The sequence below is a fragment of the Eublepharis macularius genome, chromosome 5, assembly GCF_028583425.1.
Source record: "Eublepharis macularius isolate TG4126 chromosome 5, MPM_Emac_v1.0, whole genome shotgun sequence".
NCBI lineage: Eukaryota > Metazoa > Chordata > Lepidosauria > Squamata > Eublepharidae > Eublepharis > Eublepharis macularius.
In genome coordinates, this window is record NC_072794.1 from 85027561 (window position 1) to 85046571 (window position 19011).

At 39.9% G+C, this 19011-nt stretch overlaps 1 protein-coding gene across 2 annotated transcripts; it reads left to right on the plus strand.

The window, feature by feature from the left end:
• The first annotated feature begins 1360 nt into the window (after positions 1-1360).
• Positions 1361-18032, plus strand: YIPF1 (Yip1 domain family member 1). 2 transcript variants are annotated; one of them, XM_054979959.1, is made up of 10 exons: positions 1361-1466; positions 3247-3316; positions 6315-6478; positions 10556-10636; positions 11439-11526; positions 11635-11751; positions 12390-12556; positions 13063-13245; positions 14773-14867; positions 17731-18032. In XM_054979959.1, the coding sequence occupies exons 2-9, from the start codon at positions 3286-3288 to the stop codon at positions 14860-14862; spliced, it is 921 nt and encodes a 306-aa protein (XP_054835934.1). In that variant the 5' UTR covers positions 1361-1466; positions 3247-3285; the 3' UTR covers positions 14863-14867; positions 17731-18032. The 2 variants fall into 2 exon arrangements, with proteins under 2 accessions (XP_054835934.1, XP_054835935.1); XM_054979960.1 differs by lacking the exon at positions 1361-1466 and adding an exon at positions 1570-1979.
• Positions 18033-19011: the final 979 nt, after the last annotated feature.

The window sequence follows — 19011 nt, forward strand, 5'->3', positions numbered from 1 at the left end:
ATATATTCCAATGGGGATGCCCACTCTTTGGAACTGGGAGATAATCTGGAATGTTTGCCACATATATAAAATATTGAACTACCTCTACAACATTAAACAGATAGCTAGTCAGTTCCATGTGGACTATGCTTCCTATTGACACAAAATCAGAAACAGGTAACATGAAGAATATATGTGACCAGTGTACTGATGCTCCAACTATTGGATACATTCCTTCCACATGCCTTGTACTACATCTATGGCATTGGAATGTCTCCGTTATTAGCAGCTGGAAAATTCACAGCTGGCACTTAGTTTTAGAATCAAGTAGTGTGAATAACGACTGCATCCTGGAAAATATATGGTATTTTTAGAAACTGTGGAATTCCAGACCCTCTTTAAATCTTTGTTTTAGGGGTATGTGTGGAAAATTATGAGTGTGATAGAGATGTACTTTGCCTTAATGTAAAGCAAAGTTTAAAAAAAACCCACAAAGGCCATTGTAAACAGGCAAATGAATATTAAGGTTACAAACAGCAAAAAAAAAAAGACTTGTAAAAACAGATGTTAAAATATAAAGGTTTCTTTCTACCTTTTTCTTTTTCTTATCACTTTAAGAGCTAAATGACATGCAAACATTCAACAGGCATGGCTATTAAGTAAGAGTGAAAGCTGTCTGCCTAGCCTGCAAATATTAAGAGGTCAGAAATTCTTTGTAGCCTACATTACCAAGTGCTAAAAAGGAGTCCAGCGACTCTTTAAAGACGAACAAAACGAATACTCGCATCACTTTTCTCCCCTTTTTTAATCTTGAAAGGGAGAAAGGGGTCAGGTCGTCACCTTCTGAACTGACTCATGTAAACTGCGCTATTAGTTACACTGTAAGCCATTTGATGACAGAGATATTGAGGAAATAGCAATACACAGTGTAAATAGAATTTTAAAAAGGAGTAGGAGTTGGATCTGCTTCAGTAATGTGATCATAAACCGTCACTATCTAATGTCTCCATATCAAATCATAGGCAACCTTGAAAAAAAGGAGGAAGACGGGAAAACGTGAACCAAGTGGCAAATGAGCTTCTTTGTTTTAATAAAACCAGGACTTATCAGCCAGTCGCAACCGACTTATGGCGACCCTTTATGGGATCTCCATGTCAAGAGATGAGCATTGCCTGCCTCTGCGTGGCAAGCCCTGGCCTGCGATGGGTTAATCACACCGCAGTAGCATGGCCCAACAGGGGTGATGTTGCTTTAAGGATCTAAATTCCGGCCACGTCCTTCCCTTGCAGCGACAACAAAACGGAACCTCGTGATGCCTTAAAGACTCAACTTCCTGGGCCTTTTCTGTTTTTACCAGAGCGCTCTGTCCCTTTAAGAAGGGAGGCGATGGGCGGAGCGGGGGAGAACCTGTCCAGTTCTCGTCGTTTCCGGCAACACACGACTTTCGTAGCAGCCTCCGATCTCGTAGCCGCTTTGGCAGCCGGCAGGTAGTGATGGCGCCGCCTTGTGGAGAGGGCGAGGGGAGGTCTTGGCTGCGGCCTGGAGAGGGGGGCGCTCGCTTCACACGTTAGGGGAGACAAAAGGGGGTTCCAACAAGCGTGTACTCCCAGCAGCGAAACAACATCCAGTCCCTCGCGCCCTATTTCAAACGATACGTTTGTCTCTTGGTTTTAGCCTGTGCGCTACCGGTAACTGCGAAAAGCTTACTGTGTGACGTGGCCGTAGCTGCGGATCCGGATGCACAGAAGGGGTCGTGGTGATGAGTGCAACCTGCTCTCCCGTGCTGTGGGCCACAGCTTCTTAATTGCTCGTGCTCCTTTATTCCTTTCCCCCGCCCCCCGCTATACACTTCCAAGCCAAGGTGGCGAAAATTTAGATTTTTCCTCATCTTTGGCCCTGCATGAGTGGGGTGGTTCTAATCCGCGTTAGTGCCTGGATTGCTACTGTTTAAGCGTCTCCAGGAGGCAAACCCTATGGATTTCTGTGGGAATTATTCCTGAGTAAGCCTGTTTACGATTGCAATCCTGTACAGAGTTAGTTACACCTTTCTAAACCCATTTCAGCAGGAATAGTATTATTTCGTTTGTGTTACAGTTTATACCCTGAAAATCTTTTTCTTAGTGGTCCCACTAGACTCAAATCCTACTGTTCCACTACAGAGTGCAGACCAGCATGACTACCTACCTGAAACTATCTTCATGACTGTTGGAGACTACTGTGGCCAGAACATCTGGTTTCTTTGTTTATCCTCTAGGAAAGATAATCCATCCCCAACCATTGCCACTTTCCATTAGGGGAAGAGATATTTAATTCCCATCCTGTGGATTGGAAAAGCCTAAAGGTGGTTGTGATGGGAGCCTTAGGTTTTGCATATAAGGTTTGGTTCCGGCTCCTCCAGTCTATGGTGATACTGCTATAATTATCAGGAAGTTTGGAAATGGAAGAGCCAGGTTTAGAGCCCTGAACGAGTGAAGAAGTTCATGGCACACACTTTCCCTCCCAAGCTGCCCTACTTATTACCTGTAGGAACTGCTTGAAGCTTAATGGGTGGAGGCTTATCTCCCCCCCCCCCCAATTAATTATGTTTCCCCAAAACTGACTATGTGTAGAAGATCTCTTGTGGATCTGATAACCTTTCACTACACCACTGCAAACAACCAAATGGAATAGCTGGCAGTGCAAGCTGAACGCAGTAGGTGCTTCATGGAGGAATTTTTCAAGTAGTTTTAGTTGGTTTGGGGATGTCTGTTGATTAGAAGATAGTTAAGCAATTATGTTGGTAAAAGAGAATATTGTATTGGGCATTTTTATTTCAAATGGATACCTGCCCGTTCTTCTGTTAGTATGAACCAGGAGTTGGGCTTCTGAGTTTCCTTTTGTATTTTCATTAATCACAGTATTATTAGCTAAGAAGGCATTTTTCTCCCAGGTCAGATTGGATAGTTTTTCTAGTCATGAAAGACAGAATAAAGGTTAGGGAGCTGTTGCCTTCCTCCTTCCCCAGCTGGGGAGTTGAGTGGCTCAGTGCAATTCTTGTTGCTCAGGCGATTCAGGCCCAGTGCTTCCTTGTTTGAATCTGCTAATCCCTTGTGGCAAATTTGTAATCTGGATGACCTGGACCAATCTTGTTAAGAATTGTTCTAAGGATGCTTTAGAGGGTTAAACTGAGTGAGCCACTTTCAAAGTTCAGAGACAGTTTTACCTATTTGTGTATAACAGAGTTGAGTTTTAGATTTGAAACAGTATTTATTTGCTTCTAATTTTCAGCTGTTCATCACTTCTGAAGACATTAATACTATTGCATGAATGGCAACCGTGGATGACCTTAAGTTTCAAGGTAACTTATAAAATTGTGCTTTAAAAGGCTCTTAATTGTTCTGTGGTCTCTGTGTTGGATTCCTGAGTTTAATATTTACAATTTGGTAATATTTAGGTGTTGTAATTAGCTGTTGGTCTACTGTAGTTAGTGCAGCAGATAATAGGAATTAATCTGGGTCTGCTCTGAAATCCTAGTTTGTCTGTGTCTTGTCTTCTTTCCCACCACCAAACATAATCTTTGGATGTGATCCAGGGTACCCATGTACTGCCCTTTTCCTGGCAAAGCTTCTTTGTGTCAATGCCCTATTTGCCGTTTACAGAGCAGAGAGGCATAGTACAGAGCAGAGGGGCATAATAATAAGTGTGCTTATACACTGCTCTTCTAGACAGACAAAGTCAGTATTATTGTTATCCCCACAATAGAGCTGGGGTGCTGGGTCTGAGATGAGTGATTTACCCATGGCCGCCTGCTGAGCTCATGGTAGTAGTGGGATTTGATCAAGCAGAGTGCAGCCCAGCCACAAAGCAAGATACCAACTCTGCTGTCATATAAATCTGAGCAACACCATCAGAGGACCCAACAACATCAGCCATAACTAGAGATGGGCATGAACCGGGGGGGAAATGAACTGTGCGGTTCGTGGTTCGTCACATTTCACGAACCACAAACTTTCATGAGCCTGCCCCAGTTCGCGAACTGGTTCGTGAAAACGTCACATCCAGGTCAGCAAATAGTCACTTCTGGGTCAGCAGAAGGTCTGCAGGAAGTCCATCCCCTGTTGCCTAGGAAATTGATTGATTGACGCCAGGCTGTCTGCAGTGACGAACCAAAAAATGAACCAAATGAACCAGCTTGAAGTTCGTGGTGGTTCATCAGAAATAGGCTCTGTTGAACCGCCAGTTCACAAACTATGAACCAGGCCAGTTCATCACAAACTTTGGTTCGTATTTCAGTTTGTGCCCATCTCTAGCCATAACATCTTGAGTTCATACTCATCCTCCAGTGTGATTTATGCCATCATGTGTCAGCAATGCCCATCCACTCTCTACATTGGACAAACTGGCCAGTCCCTTTGGCAAAGAATTAATGGACGTAAGTCTGACATCAGAAACCAGAATGTTCAGAAACCAATGGGGGAATATTTTAACCTTCCAGGACATTCAGTTGCTGACCTAAAAGTAGCAGTTATCCTGCAGAGGAATTTCAAAGATAACTAGAAAGAGAGACTGTTGAATTGCAACTGATAACGAAGCTCAAGACTATGCATCCGCCTGGACTGAATCAAGACATTAACTTCCTGTCTCATGACCAATGCTAATTTCTCTACACCCACTATCCCTCTTTTTACCCCACCCTATTCAATCACGCCTGCCATTGTCATTCACCAGCTATTATTCCTCTTCTGCAGTCAGTCTACTCTCCAAGATATAAGGACAGATGGACTCACAATCTAGCTGTATCTGAAGTGAGTGGTGGCTCACGAAAGCTCATACCGTACCACAGTTTTTTTTAGTCTTATAGGTGCTCCTGCTGCTACAGACAGACTAACATGGCTACCCATCTTGATCTACCAGCCACCTTAACTTTATTTGGGATATTTCCTGCTCTCAGCAAAGCCAGTCTCTCCTCTGCCCTAGCCAGCAATTTCAGAAAGTAAACTGTCCAAGTGAAATAAATCTTTATTTGTCCTTTAGTCCCCTATGCACACACCCCTTGTGTATTCCTGCTAATAAAGTTCCTAAAGTGTAGAAGCCTATGCATTCATGTTACTGTACAGTAATAGCTCAGAAACGCTGTCTGCTCTTCTTACCACCGCACCTTTTAAAGTGGTGTCATTGATACTGGAATTTGACACTGTTTTCCATACATCATAGGGATATTTTCAGCTCTTTGTTAATCCCATTCCCTTCACTTTTTGTATTTATTTTATGCATTGTTGAACAGCACGCCAGGCCCCGTTTCTTAAAAATATAGGATTGTTTATACTTACTAAAATAATCCTATTTCAAAATAGTCGGCATATTATTTTATGGCTGCCACTTGAATTTAACTTCTTGTTTATTTGGGGGGAATTTTGAGGTCAATAAACCAGAGTACTGGACTTGAGAATGGACAGTGCAGGTTGAAACTCCAGCCCATCCAGCCAGAGACTTGATTTGTTCAGGATCATGAAAGAGTTCTAGTCAGAACTTGATGCCTAACTAGGAATAATCATAGCTCAATCCTGAGTGCCCTCCCCCCTATTCTGGTAGTGTGTATACACTACTACATTACTGCACTCTGCGTTACGACATTACACTACTGCATTACTCCAGACTGCACTTAGATTTGATTTCCTTGGACCAGAATAGGAAGGTACACAATTGAATTACCACTCAAGACACGTGCACCTGACTAGGGCAGAAGGTGATTTCAGTTGAGGCCTCTTAAGTATATCTCTGCCTGGAGTCACTGATATTAAGTAGAACACTAATCCAACTTGGTCCTGTATTGACTAATTATTGTAATTTTACTGTAATTACTGTAATATTGCATTGTCTGGAGCTAATGTGTAATATGCTTGACCACTCAAGAAGGCCAAAATGCATTTGGTCAGGGTCGCATAAGGTCTTTGAAATTTCTGTATGCTTTTAATTGAATTGAAGCTATGTTTGAGTCTGTCATTGTTTTAAAACTAATTCATAATAAATAAATGTTTTTTGTATATTGATATATATTTATGTCCTGTATTCAGCAATTTTAATACTGGATCCTTTAATTTGGATTTGTTTAATCTTCCAAGTTCTTAACTCATTCTTTTGAGTTAAGTCCCCCCCTCCTTTTGTCTTGATAATATAGTTCCTACAGTATGTCACTGATTCAAGTCTGTCTGGTAGAGTCAGTCCTTTGGTAAGAATTCATGTCTGTAATCAGCTATCACATAGGTCAATGAAGAAAGAGAATTAGAAAGTACATAGTATTTTAAATAGACAACAGCTTTATGATTAAACTTTTGGGGACAATATTTATTTTTCAGAATTTGATGATGCAGCCAACTTGTTGGCAGCAAATCCAGATGCTGTCACAATAAGCATTGATGAACCTAGCGAGAAACCAAAGAAGAAGCATGGACATCAACGAGACTCTGGGCGAGAGGAGGATGATGAACTGTTGGGGACAGATGATTCTGATAAAACTGAGGTTAGATGATGATGCATGGATACTTTCCAGTGAGCTGTAGGTACTTCTCTAAAGACTTAATTGACACTTTGCCATATTGTGTGTGAATGGCAGCAGGAGCAATATAGATTAGCCACCTACAAGAAAGATTTAACATAGAATAGTCCTTGTTTGGTGAGGCTGTCAGGCTGCAGAAAGGTTGTGTTGTCAACAACGCACAGGATCGGAACGAATGTAGATTGCCTTACTAGTTGGATGTAGGATGCACTGGGGAAGGGAGAGGTCTTCTGGTGCCAGTACCAGGGCTGTGCACGGGAAAAAAATTCTTTCAGGTTTGAATCTGGGGTTTCCAAATGAACTCTGTTCTGTTACTCGTTTGTTCTGGGTGGGCCATTTGCTGGTTCCGATCTAATCTAGGTTTTTTTTAGTTTTCATGAGTTTTGACCCATTGTGCATGCACAAGATGAGTGTTGACTGCGGATGCACACATGTATGCTGTACTTTGGAGGGGGGAAGTTAAGGAAACAATGCTCTAAGACAGCTGTTTTAGCACTTAACAATGTCAAAAGTGCATGGAACACAGTCCTCCCTCTAAACCATTGACCCACCAAGTTTTTCCTCAAGTACTCCACACTTACACACAACAATGGACCCCAAAGAAGATGAGTGTCAGTGGGCAGGCCCACACAGTGGCAGGAAACTGGCTGGCAAAACGGTAGCGGTGGTGCAGCATGAGTCTAACCAGCGCAGCGGAGCAATGGGATTAAGTAAAAAAAAAAATTCTGCTTGATGTTCCCTTTTTTCCTTTTCTAAGTGAGCATTGATGTGGTGATGCTGGGGGAGAGTGCCATCAAATAATAGCTGACTTATGGTGACCCCTGCTGGGGTTTTTAAGGCAAGAGACTAACAGGTGGTTTGCCACTGCCTGCCTCTGCATAGCAACTCTGGTCTTCCTTGGAGGTCTCCCATATAGTTACTAACCAAGGCTGACCCTTCTTAGCTTCTGAGATACGATAAAATTGGGCTTGTTTGGGCAACTCAGGTTAGGGCAATCATTGATAGTGCCTATAAATTATTCTTACCTTTGTGTCCTTGTGTGTTGCTTGATGCCATGTTTCCTTGTGCTTTGGAGTTTCGTTCCCAGTGTCATGGTGAGTGGTGGTCGGTGGCAGGTCTTTCTATTTCAGTGTTCTGCTGGAAAACAGGGTGTTTTACCTTAATCACTACCAATCTCCAAGTGCTTGCCTCCCACCCGAACAGACTTTTGTGGTGGGGAATTGTTACAGCTTTGTTTTCCAAATTGGTTTCACTATTCTGGAAGCCACTTTAACAAATCGACCACCTATTTCTGGCTGTATATTTGTTTGTTTTGTTTTGCATACCCCTGAATTTTGCACACTCACTTGTTATGCAAGCTTATTAGTATTGAACTAAGTTGAGAAGATGCTCTGTTGTTACGATCTTAGATTGCTTGCATGAGTAACTAATGTGGCACTTGCTTGTACACACGTGTTGGAAACTGACAAGGAACAATGTCCACAGAAACGTTAGCACTCACTGTGCTCAAAGCAACTTTACATGATTAAACAATTTTTACAAAGTGCAAATGCCTCTTATTTCTACAATAATTACATGATATCTTCAAGTACAAATACATAAATAACAGCAGCGCAGTGCAGCAATGGTAACTGCAGTACAACTCAGTTCATGTAAAGTTCTTTTACTCATTCAATTAATTTTCCTTCCAGTCATTCCCCAGGTGATAAGGACTCCGGGGTGGGGAGTGAAGACCGCCACGCTCAATCTGGGGCCGGCTACGGACGCAGATTTCGTGCCACCTTCATCAGGAGCGTGCCATCTGTAGTTAACATAACCTTATAAAATTACTATCAACTTCAATATTACTTTTCAACCCCCTTTTCTTTATAGCTCATGCTTATTTATACTCACTGATATCCCACGGAAAACTATCACCATCATATCTCTCTTTCCACCTGGTTAGTAAATCGCAAATTCTCTTCCACGTGCCTCGCTGCTAACTGCCCCTTGTTTAAATTAGCCAAAGCTGATTGGTATCACTATTACTTAAAGAGACCATGCATTTCAACATACCATTTCCATTCCCTGGATTTCCTTATGACCTCCCATGCCTCAAATCTAACAAGTACCACAATACATTACGTCTCACAGATAACAGTTTAAACATAACTCATTATTCAGTCCCTTGGGTTTTACTGTGTCCAGTTTTTGAATCCAGAATGCTTCCCTGCGGAGAAGCATTGTTTGCCCTGCACCACCACTAGTCCTTTCCACAACTTCCAAGATCATGACTTTAAGGGCATTATCTGGGTGTCCCTGTTCCCTATAATGTTGTGTTAATGGCGCTTCCTGAACATTATTGCGGATCCGTGACATGTGCTCCAATACTCTCACTTTAACTGGTCTTGTTGTACATCCTACATATAATAACCTGCAGGGGCATTCCAACGCATAGATTACCCACTTGGACAGGCAATTAGCAAAATGGTGAACCGTCAACTTATTATCATGAATGTGAAGTTCCCTGCCCACACTGAGAATGCCGCAAATCTGGCAATGGCCACATCTAAAATTGCCTAGTGGAAGGTTGTGGGGCTTTACACTGTCTCTAATATCAGCCCATACCAATTCGTCCCTGATGCTCCGAGTTTTGCGAAAGCCAATTCTCGGCGTGTTCTCACAGCCTTCTATCCCCTCTACCAAGGGCCAATGGCGATACACTATCTTTTTAATTTGATTGGCCCTAGGAGTGAAATTTAGATTAAGGAAATCCAGGGAATGGAAATGGTATGTTGAAATGCATGGTCTCTTTAAGTAATAGTGATACCAATCAGCTTTGGCTAATTTAAACAAGGGGCAGTTAGCAGCGAGGCACGTGGAAGAGAATTTGCGATTTACTAACCAGGTGGAAAGAGAGATATGATGGTGATAGTTTTCCGTGGGATATCAGTGAGTATAAATAAGCATGAGCTATAAAGAAAAGGGGGTTGAAAAGTAATATTGAAGTTGATAGTAATTTTATAAGGTTATGTTAACTACAGATGGCACGCTCCTGATGAAGGTGGCACGAAATCTGCGTCCGTAGCCAGCCCCAGATTGAGCGTGGCGGTCTTCACTCCCCACCCCGGAGTCCTTATCACCTGGGGAATGACTGGAAGGAAAATTAATTGAATGAGTAAAAGAACTTTACATGAACTGAGTTGTACTGCAGTTACCATTGCTGCACTGCGCTGCTGTTATTTATGTATTTGTACTTGAAGATATCATGTAATTATTGTAGAAATAAGAGGCATTTGCACTTTGTAAAAATTGTTTAATCATGTAAAGTTGCTTTGAGCACAGTGAGTGCTAACGTTTCTGTGGACATTGTTCCTTGTCAGTTTCCATTGTGCAGCAGAAACAGCCATCCGTTTTTTCCAATTGTACACATGTGTTGGCAAGGAATAATTAACTTCAGAATATTCCCTATGAGTAAATGCACTAATGTAAAAACAAGTTATGTAAAGTATATATAATCTTTTAACAGCCTGATGTCTTTCCAGTTGCTGGAAGATTTTTTCAGTAGCAATACTGTAACAAAGTGAGATGTTTAATTCCTCTAGGGTGGGACAGGAAGAGAGGGGGGGAACTACAGCTGCCAGGTCATTTATAGGACTACAGGTCAGAAGAATGAACATACGTATGCGTGCTAGTGATATAAAGGAGGCTAAATAGGTATTGTGTATAAATTTTGGGTGGGACAGAGTTCCTCAGAGAGCGTGGAGTACATTTTCATTCCTTGGCTAACAGGTGATAACAGATTGCCTGAAGGTCTGATGTGAGATGCTTAGCACAAAAGTCTGAAAACAGCCTTCCTCACTGACTTCATTAGAGATAAATAACAGGTTGTAATATAGAATATATGGCAAAGATTTTGATGAGAATTTTGCTTCCAAGTTAATATATTTTTTCCATTTTTGTATGTTTTTGTAACTAAAAATTTCAAAAGTCGCTTTTAAAGTGACTTGCTAATATTGAATAAATAATGTGCATCTGTATATTTGTAACTTTATATTCCAGTTGCTTGCTGGGCAGAAGAAAAGTGCTCCCTTCTGGACATTTGAGTATTACCAGACTTTTTTTGATGTGGATACCTATCAGGTTTGTGATTTACAGTGATGTCTCCATTAGGAAACTGTGCATGAGATTAGTTAAATGTTCCTCAATTTGCTCCACTCCCCATCCCCCCAAAAATCCAAGTTTGGTAGAGCTGGTGGTGCAACTAATCTGCAATTGTTCAATGTTTGTTTGGCTTACCCGTCCCCATCCACATGCCTGTAACAAGAGCAAGGACAAGGATAATTTCTTTTAATGAGTGCCTGAATGGATATTTCCCTTCCATACAACTTAATTTAATTATTGCACTTATATTTCATGCTCCCTGCAAGCAGGCTCAGAGCAGATCACATCAGAGTATAAAAACAAAGTAGCAAAATTGATAAAACAATTCCATCTTATAGAACTTGGCAACATTCGTATTTTGAATAATGTTGTGCAAATGTGTTCATAATGGTGTAGCTTCTGATCTTTTTATATGATAAATTAGTAAGGCTTGCTTTGTATTTAATTATCAGGAGTTGTCCACATGGATACACTCTGCTGTTTGGAGCACAGCACCTCTGCCCCCTCATTAGCACCATTTTTGCAATATCCTTCCTGCGTTATGCGCTCAACCATAAAATCTACCCCGCCTCATTATTGAAATAACTGTGCAACTGAGGATTATTGTCAACACAAATAGAATGGAAAACACAACAGAGTAGCATGGAAAGGATGCAGAGAGTGTATTGTATATATTCTACTGTGCCAGTACCAAGAAACTGATGCCTTTAATCCAGGATTAAAATACATTAAAGGACTTTTTGTGTATCTTCAGTCTAATATCTTGTATTACTTTTCTCAGGTCCTGGATAGAATCAAAGGTTCTGTTTTTCCTGTACCAGGGAAGAACTTTGTAAGATTGTACATACGAAGTAATCCTGACCTGTATGGTATGAACAAACCCTAACCATCTCATAAGGGGGTTGCTGGTCTACTTTTACATTGAATGGAAATGAGTCAGTAAGAATAACTTATTGCCTATTTTGTCCCCATTCAAGGTCCCTTTTGGATATGTGCCACATTAGTCTTTGCCATTGCTATCAGTGGAAACCTTTCAAAATTCTTCACCCATTTCAATGACCCTACGTGCCCATATGTGCCTGAATTCAGAAAAGGTTTGTAAAAATTACTCCAAGCAGGTTTGAAAGCTTGTTTCCTTGTTATCTAACTGTAGCCAAAGAGAATAATTTAAGATATGAAAGACAGCTGCATTAAATGTGACATGACTCCAGTATAATAGGTTATGATGTGTCACTTGACCTATACAATTCCCAGGTATTTCAATGTCAGAGTACTTCCTTATGTACTCCCTCTCTAGGTAAGAAGGAAGAATGGAGAACAAATGTTTTGTGTATAGTGTCACTGACCTAGACAGGGCACTTAGATGAGTAGAGCCCAGAAGTGGTCTAGGGTATGGGCAGACAAATCTGGGTGACACTGGAAGAATTATGTGTGTATGTTTGTTGAAGACTGTTGGTCATGTATGAATATTGCATTGGTCCAGGAATTCAAGGACTTTAACTGTCTGTTTCAGAATTTGATTCCTCTTTCTGAGATAGTTTTTTTGCATCTGACCTAGGCAGTGGGAACAGCCTGAAGAGCTGATTTAAAGAAGGTTAATACAGTTTCAACAATGTATTCATTAATATCCCTGAATATTATCCAGTAGAACTTCTAGTCCATAGGGGCCAACAATGTCATATCCTTTTTGTGCTTAGTATGATTCTTGTTGCTAAAACAAATCTCTTTACAGTGTCCATAGCTGCAACAGCCATCTATGCTTATGCATGGCTGGTTCCTCTGGCACTCTGGGGATTCCTTATGTGGAGAAACAATAAAATTATGAACATTGTCTCCTACTCATTTCTTGAGATTGTATGTGTTTATGGCTATTCGCTCTTCATTTATATCCCAACTGCGGTAAGTACAACATAAAGATCTTTAGGAAGAGTCTTGAGTAAATGTCTATGAATGGAATACCTAGAAGAAGCTATCTGACATTCTTTGTGGGAAGTTTATATGAAGCTTGCTATACTAAAACCATTCTGTAGGAAATATTGGACAAAAGCTTGAGGCTTATTTCACATGATCTGGAGGCTGTCCAAAACTGCAACAATTCCAAGCTGTGGCTTGCATAGTAATATTGAATTTAAAAAACTGAATTACAAACATACTCATTTGATTTTAGATATATAGATTAAAAAAAAACAATAAAAGGGTTGTGTGGGCTTCTATTATATTTTTACTCCCTGAAATCAGGAAAAGTGATACATCCATACTGAACAAGGATCAAATCCTTGTTCAAAGTGCAGGTGACGTTTTATACCAACTGTTTCAGATACTCGGTGATCCAAATATAATGTTGCCACTTTACTTCATTAGAGCCAGAAATCACTAGATTTGCAATCCTTTCTTTTTTCTTGCAGATTTTGTGGATTATTCCGCTGAAAGCTGTCCGATGGGTTTTGGTGATATTTGCTCTGTGTTTGTCAGGATCTGTTTTAGCAATGACATTTTGGCCTGCTGTTAGAGATGATAATCGAAGGATTGCAGTGGCTACAATTGTGACAGTTGTACTTCTCCATGCTTTGCTAGCTGTTGGTTGCTTGGTATGACAGTTCTGTTTCCTAGTAGTTCATCAATGTATACTTTTCCTGAGATCAGTTTCCCCTACCATTCAAAGTATAGATGCTGAGATTTTTTTAATGCAGAACACATGCAAACTACATAGCGGAAATAAGAGACGTGATTTACATATCTTTAGAAATAAGCATAGCTTTCTGTTGATGTAACTCAATGCAGAAAGACAACTAGAGATCAGTGTAGCAGGGTTTTTTTCTGTTAAGTTCTTAGTGTACACATAGGATGCAAAAGTTTGTTTGGAATATTTAACCATTCTTCAAGAATGCTTGTTTGTGTAATCATCTGGCTTATTCCTCATAACATTTTAGTTTTGACAACTATCTGGATAAATATTTGACTATTCTGTTTTGCTCTGTCACTTACTACAAACTAATAACAGTTACTTTGTATACAAGCTAGAGCTTGTGATACTTCCTCAACCCTCCAACCCACATGAGCATTATATTAAATAAACAGGGTCTGCAACGAATTGCAAAAGAATGCTTGGAAAATCTTCTTCCCTTTTTTATTTAGGTATGTATTTAGAAGATTTGTTTTCTGCCTTTCCAGAACTTCTTGAGACAGTTCACAAATAGAACTAAACACTGTAAAGACAATACAAACAAATCATACCAATGAAAACAAAATCAATTAAAATATGCCAATAAAACAGCAATAAAAGAACATAAAACAGCACAGTCTAAAATGCCTCCATGTTCCTATAAGCTCTTTGAACTGCTCAGCTTCTACTTTCTCTCCCCCTTTTGTTTAGTTTTTTTTTCTTTAACACTCTGCTTGTCCTCAGTGTCTCATGCCTCCTTGGGAACAAGAAGTGTGCTCCATGCTTATCAGATGATCGGGGTTTACATTTTGTTGTTGTTGTTTACAAAGTACAGTATTTTTCTCCATGACTGGAAGGTCCCCTGAGCATGCATAAATCCATTCCTTGTCTGTGGGTAGCCATGTTTTGCTGTTCTGCTGATATGCAGTTGACCAACAAGTTGGCAGGCTGTGAGAAAGTGCAGTGGGTTTTTAAAAAAGGACCCCCCCTTGCACTGTGTAATCACACAAAAATGAATTTCAGGGTTACTGTTAATCTAGGCCTGACTCTCTGCAATCTACTGATGGAAGTAAAAGTGCTGTATAGCAGTTCTTCCCATGCAGGATCCTGGAAACTCTTTGGGGGCTTGAGCAGGCAAAGTGCCCTTCTCCCCCCACCCCCTGACTGACTCCACTATCCTCAACATTATGTGGCTTCTAAACAACAGTGAGGGCCATCAGATTGTAATTTTGTTAAAAAATTACAAATTAAAATTTTGTCTATCAGGGAAGTCCTGATTATGAAGAAACTTCAATCTTGTTTGTGAGTAGTTCTGTTTAGCTCCCTTTCTGATAGTCATAGGACCATTAAAATTATGAGAATGAGAATGGTAAGCTAGGCAGAATGTGGAAGGAGTTAATTTGTGGTGGTTACAACTATGTGTTTTTTCTTCCCATTCTTCCCAATCATGAAGGCATACTTTTTTGATGGTCCCGAATTAGTTGTTTCTTCAATTACGACTGAACTTCCACATAATTTAACAGGAACGACAAAAGCTCAGTAATTGAGGTAAGAGAAAATATTTTAAATACTCTATTTTTGTGTGTGTTGCTCTCAATTAAAGTAATAAATACTTATTGGCATTTTGTTCCTTGAAATTGTTCTTAGTCTCAGGTAGGAATTCTAAGTTTTAGTCCAGTCTAATTGTTGACACACAAGCAAAGGTTTGTGCAGCAACAGTGATACCTTACATATGGGTGAACTGTCTATTTGCCTCTTTCCAAGTAGAAGCTCTTGTTTGACTTCTTAGAAGGTGAGTATCAGTAATAGAAGCTTGGGGCTGTTTTGGTAGTCCTTGTTACCATTTGTGTTCTGTACATGTGTCAGCTGGACACACATCTTGGGTGAATGAGCCTGCTTTCCAACAGGACCCAGAGTCACACAAAATAGCCAAGTGAAAGAGAGAAATCTTTCCTATGCCATTTCTCATTTCTGTTGTAGCAGGAGCTGCTGACCTACATTTTTTAACACCAGGCTAGAAGGCAGTATAAAAAGTTGTAGAGCCATATTGGTCCATGCAAAATCCAGAACCAGGAATGAAATCTATGTAATAGCTTTTATTAGGTGACAATTTGGTTATTGACACAAAACATAGAGCATGCCAAACATCTGGACTTAGACCATCACACTCTATTTTAAAGACCTTTTTGACAAAGCGACAGGGCTCCAGTATAACACTGGGATTAAGACAAAGGCAAGTAGTTAGAAGAATATCAAGGAAAGTTTATTGAAAGGAAACAAAGCACAAGCAAGCTGTCAGTAATATTCAGTACAAACATGCTAAAATGCCTGTAGATACTTGTTCCCTGCCCCAGTACTTGCACAATACTTATCCACACTGTGCAACGCATATCTCAAAAAACTGGAGGACTGAAGAGGAGAGAGGACAGCAAGGAAAACAGAGGGAGATACTATTTATCCTTTTGGGGTGGATGCATGAGTGTGCAGGGACCCAAAGATACAAGTGTACCTTGGACCTACATCAACCTGAAGGTTAGAGGTTCTGTTAAGGATTACTTGGCAAGAGTGCCAAGCAGAAATCCAGGCAGTGGTTTGGGTAGTAATCCAAGAGTCTAGAGAGTGAGTGCACATGGAGTATGATTGGAAATGCCAAGTGAGTCAGCACCTAGAGTACATCATCAAAGCTGAGCATCAGTTAGAATGCTGAGAAGTGATTCTTGGGAATCAGAGTAATATTCAGAGTGGTGGAGAGAGAAGTGGGCTTGTCACATATCAAAGAGAGGTAGAGACTGGGGGTGCAGAATGATCATTACAACATCTTTTAGGCTAGCGAAAGCCACTCTGCTGTTTCTTCCCAGTCTGAAAAATCTCATGTGTACTGTTTTTTCATCAGATTGGTGCTTTGCAGGAAAACATAGAGCACAGCCAGCTCCTAGTACCAGTGCAAAATATTCTAACACCAGCAAAGTGGGAGTCTACTGCCCTAAGAAGTATAGAATTAGGCCATACTGTTTTAAAAAAATAAAGCCATACTACTTATTTTATTTACTCAAATGCAAGACTTGTTTTTTTTCCTAGGTATGCCATTAAAAAAACATATATAAGATAGTTTCGAGTCATAATTTCTAGTCATAATTTTTTTTGTGTATAACATTTGGGGGAGGTGTTATCTTCAAGTAAATATGGTATTTTAACAAAATAATCTATTAGAACAAGTCAGGTTCCAAGTTAATGCACTGGATAATAAAGTATTATTTAAATACTGAAGGGGTTTATCCTAAGAGATTCTGGCAAAAGGTAGCATACAATGGATTTTATTCAACGTTAAAGAAATGTCTATCATCATAAGTAATTTGAAAATGTAGAATGTATGCATGTGAGAGAGACACAATGCACACTCCCTGGGAGCTGGGTTTAGTCACAGGGAGGGCTTTGACTTTACTGCAATGCTATCTTCAAATGCAGCGCCTTATATCCCTCCCCCCAAATACTGTCAGCAGCTAACTTGTACAGGAAAAGTGAAAACTGAACTCAAGCCATTACGAAGGTGGATGTTGAACTTGCCCTGGATTGTTTGTTTGTTTGTTTGTTTGTATGCTGCCTGTCCAGTGAACCTGCCTGAAGTGGCTTACAAATAAAATGCAGTAGAAACATAAAACACAAAAAAGTCTTAATTAAAACCCAGTATTTAAAAACCCAGTCATGGAATAAAACCAACAAACGGCTGATGGGTTTTACAGTTTTCAGGTAAAAGCGGACTATTAAAATAGTGTTAAAAGATCCATTCTTTAATTAAAATGACCCGTGTCCTCAAAAACCAAGCCTGCCTCAATTCAGCTAGATCCATTCAGGGATGTTTCTTGATAAAATGTGAAATGTTTGGACCTGGCTTTTTACATGCAAGAAAAAATAATTTTTTTTTCTATTTACACAAAACATGCCTGATTGTTATCTGAAAGTTACTTTAAAACAGTTTATTTCTCTATGATGATGCACAAGTCCATACCCCAATGGGTTTGAGGATGGGATGGCTTTTTGCTTCGAGATGAGTTTCCCTACAGATTGAACTAAATATTGGGGTAAGAAACATGAAAAGTAGTCCAGGAAACTCAGCAATATTTCATCTCTGTATTTGGATGTATGCCAGTTTCGGCAACCCATACCCAAATTTATTTGTTCACTGGTGCATTTTAATGGTATTAGATAAACCTGACAGAAAAGTTCTGAAACACTTGCTAGTCTTGTTATGAGTACATACATGAGTACATACATGTGTGTACTCATTTATGAGCCTTTCTTACAAACAGTACAGACCATAAGCAAGAGTGCTGTAGAGTTCAATGCATTTGCCTTTATACATTTCAAAGTTGTCCTTTATTTTTTAATACCACCTGTTTGCTTTTTCTCCCAGATACCTGCTTCTTCATCTGTGCAATACTGTTTTATTGGGGCTTTCCCACACTAAAAAAAAGACAAAAGAACTGAGGAAATGTTAATGAAACTGTCTGAATTTTCAGTATCGGACATCTGAATGACCAACTAGAAATGGACTTGAGTTTAAATTCTGCTCTGTTGAGCTAAAGGTGAAATACATTTTCATTCAGTTAAGTCAGTTTCATCTGTAGGTTTTTTTCCTGACTTATGCTGAAGATTTTTTTAAAATCATAATTTACATTTTAGTGTTTGTCATTGAATAAAAGTGACTGGAAATACTACCATTGTATTTGAATATTTCTAAATCTTTCGAAGAAATGTTTATAGTCTACTTAATTTATTATAGTTATTTCATTTTCAAAATTCATATCCCACTTTTCTTCCCAAGTGGGATGCAATATGGCTGCTTTTTGGCTCGTTTATCATACAGTGCTGTTTTTTAAAAAAAGATGGTGCTGAAATAGGATCATGTGAAAGGCTTCACTCACCTCACAGGGTGATTGTTGTTGTGGGGATAGTAAGATACCTTATAAACTGCTGAGTGGGTGTTAAGTTGTCCTGAAGGGCAGTATATAAATCAAATATTATTATTATTCATATAATCCTGAAGTGCTCTTGCTATTCTACAGTGCAGTCCTATATAGTTACTGCTGTCTAAACTGATTGAAATCAATTGAGTAACTTTGCATAAGATTGCAGTGTTAATCCAGCATCTTGCTATAGCTTTAACATTTCCAAGACAATGAAAAGCCTTCTTTGGCATACCTTTCACAAACTATGCTGCTCCACTGTGCCCTTTGCTTACAGCAGAAAGCAGGATTCTCGTTTCAGCCTATGTACGAAGGATGCGAGAAGGTGATGTACCTGTTTAGGGAAGGCTCTGACGGAAATCAGGTTTTGGAGAAAGTTGGGCTAAAAACTCTATAAATAAATAACATGGCAGAAAGTGCAGCTTTCCCTACAGGGAAGATCCAGGATCTTCTATCCTCACATCCAATTTCAGGTTAAGACTGGACAGCCCTTACTATCTATGGAGCGTAAGGATGGAAGGAGTACACTAGGAGCGTGTAGTGCGCAGCAAATGAAGATTAGTAAGAAATTGGGCAAGTGGTGGGGATACAAACATAGGAGCGCATTATCAAATCTGACAGTACATTTTAGAGTGTGCCAGTAATTATTAAAATTTAGAATTACTATAGCCGGGGGGGGGGGGCTCTGCTAAACTAACGGAGTAAGAATTACAAGGAGAGGAGTTTAA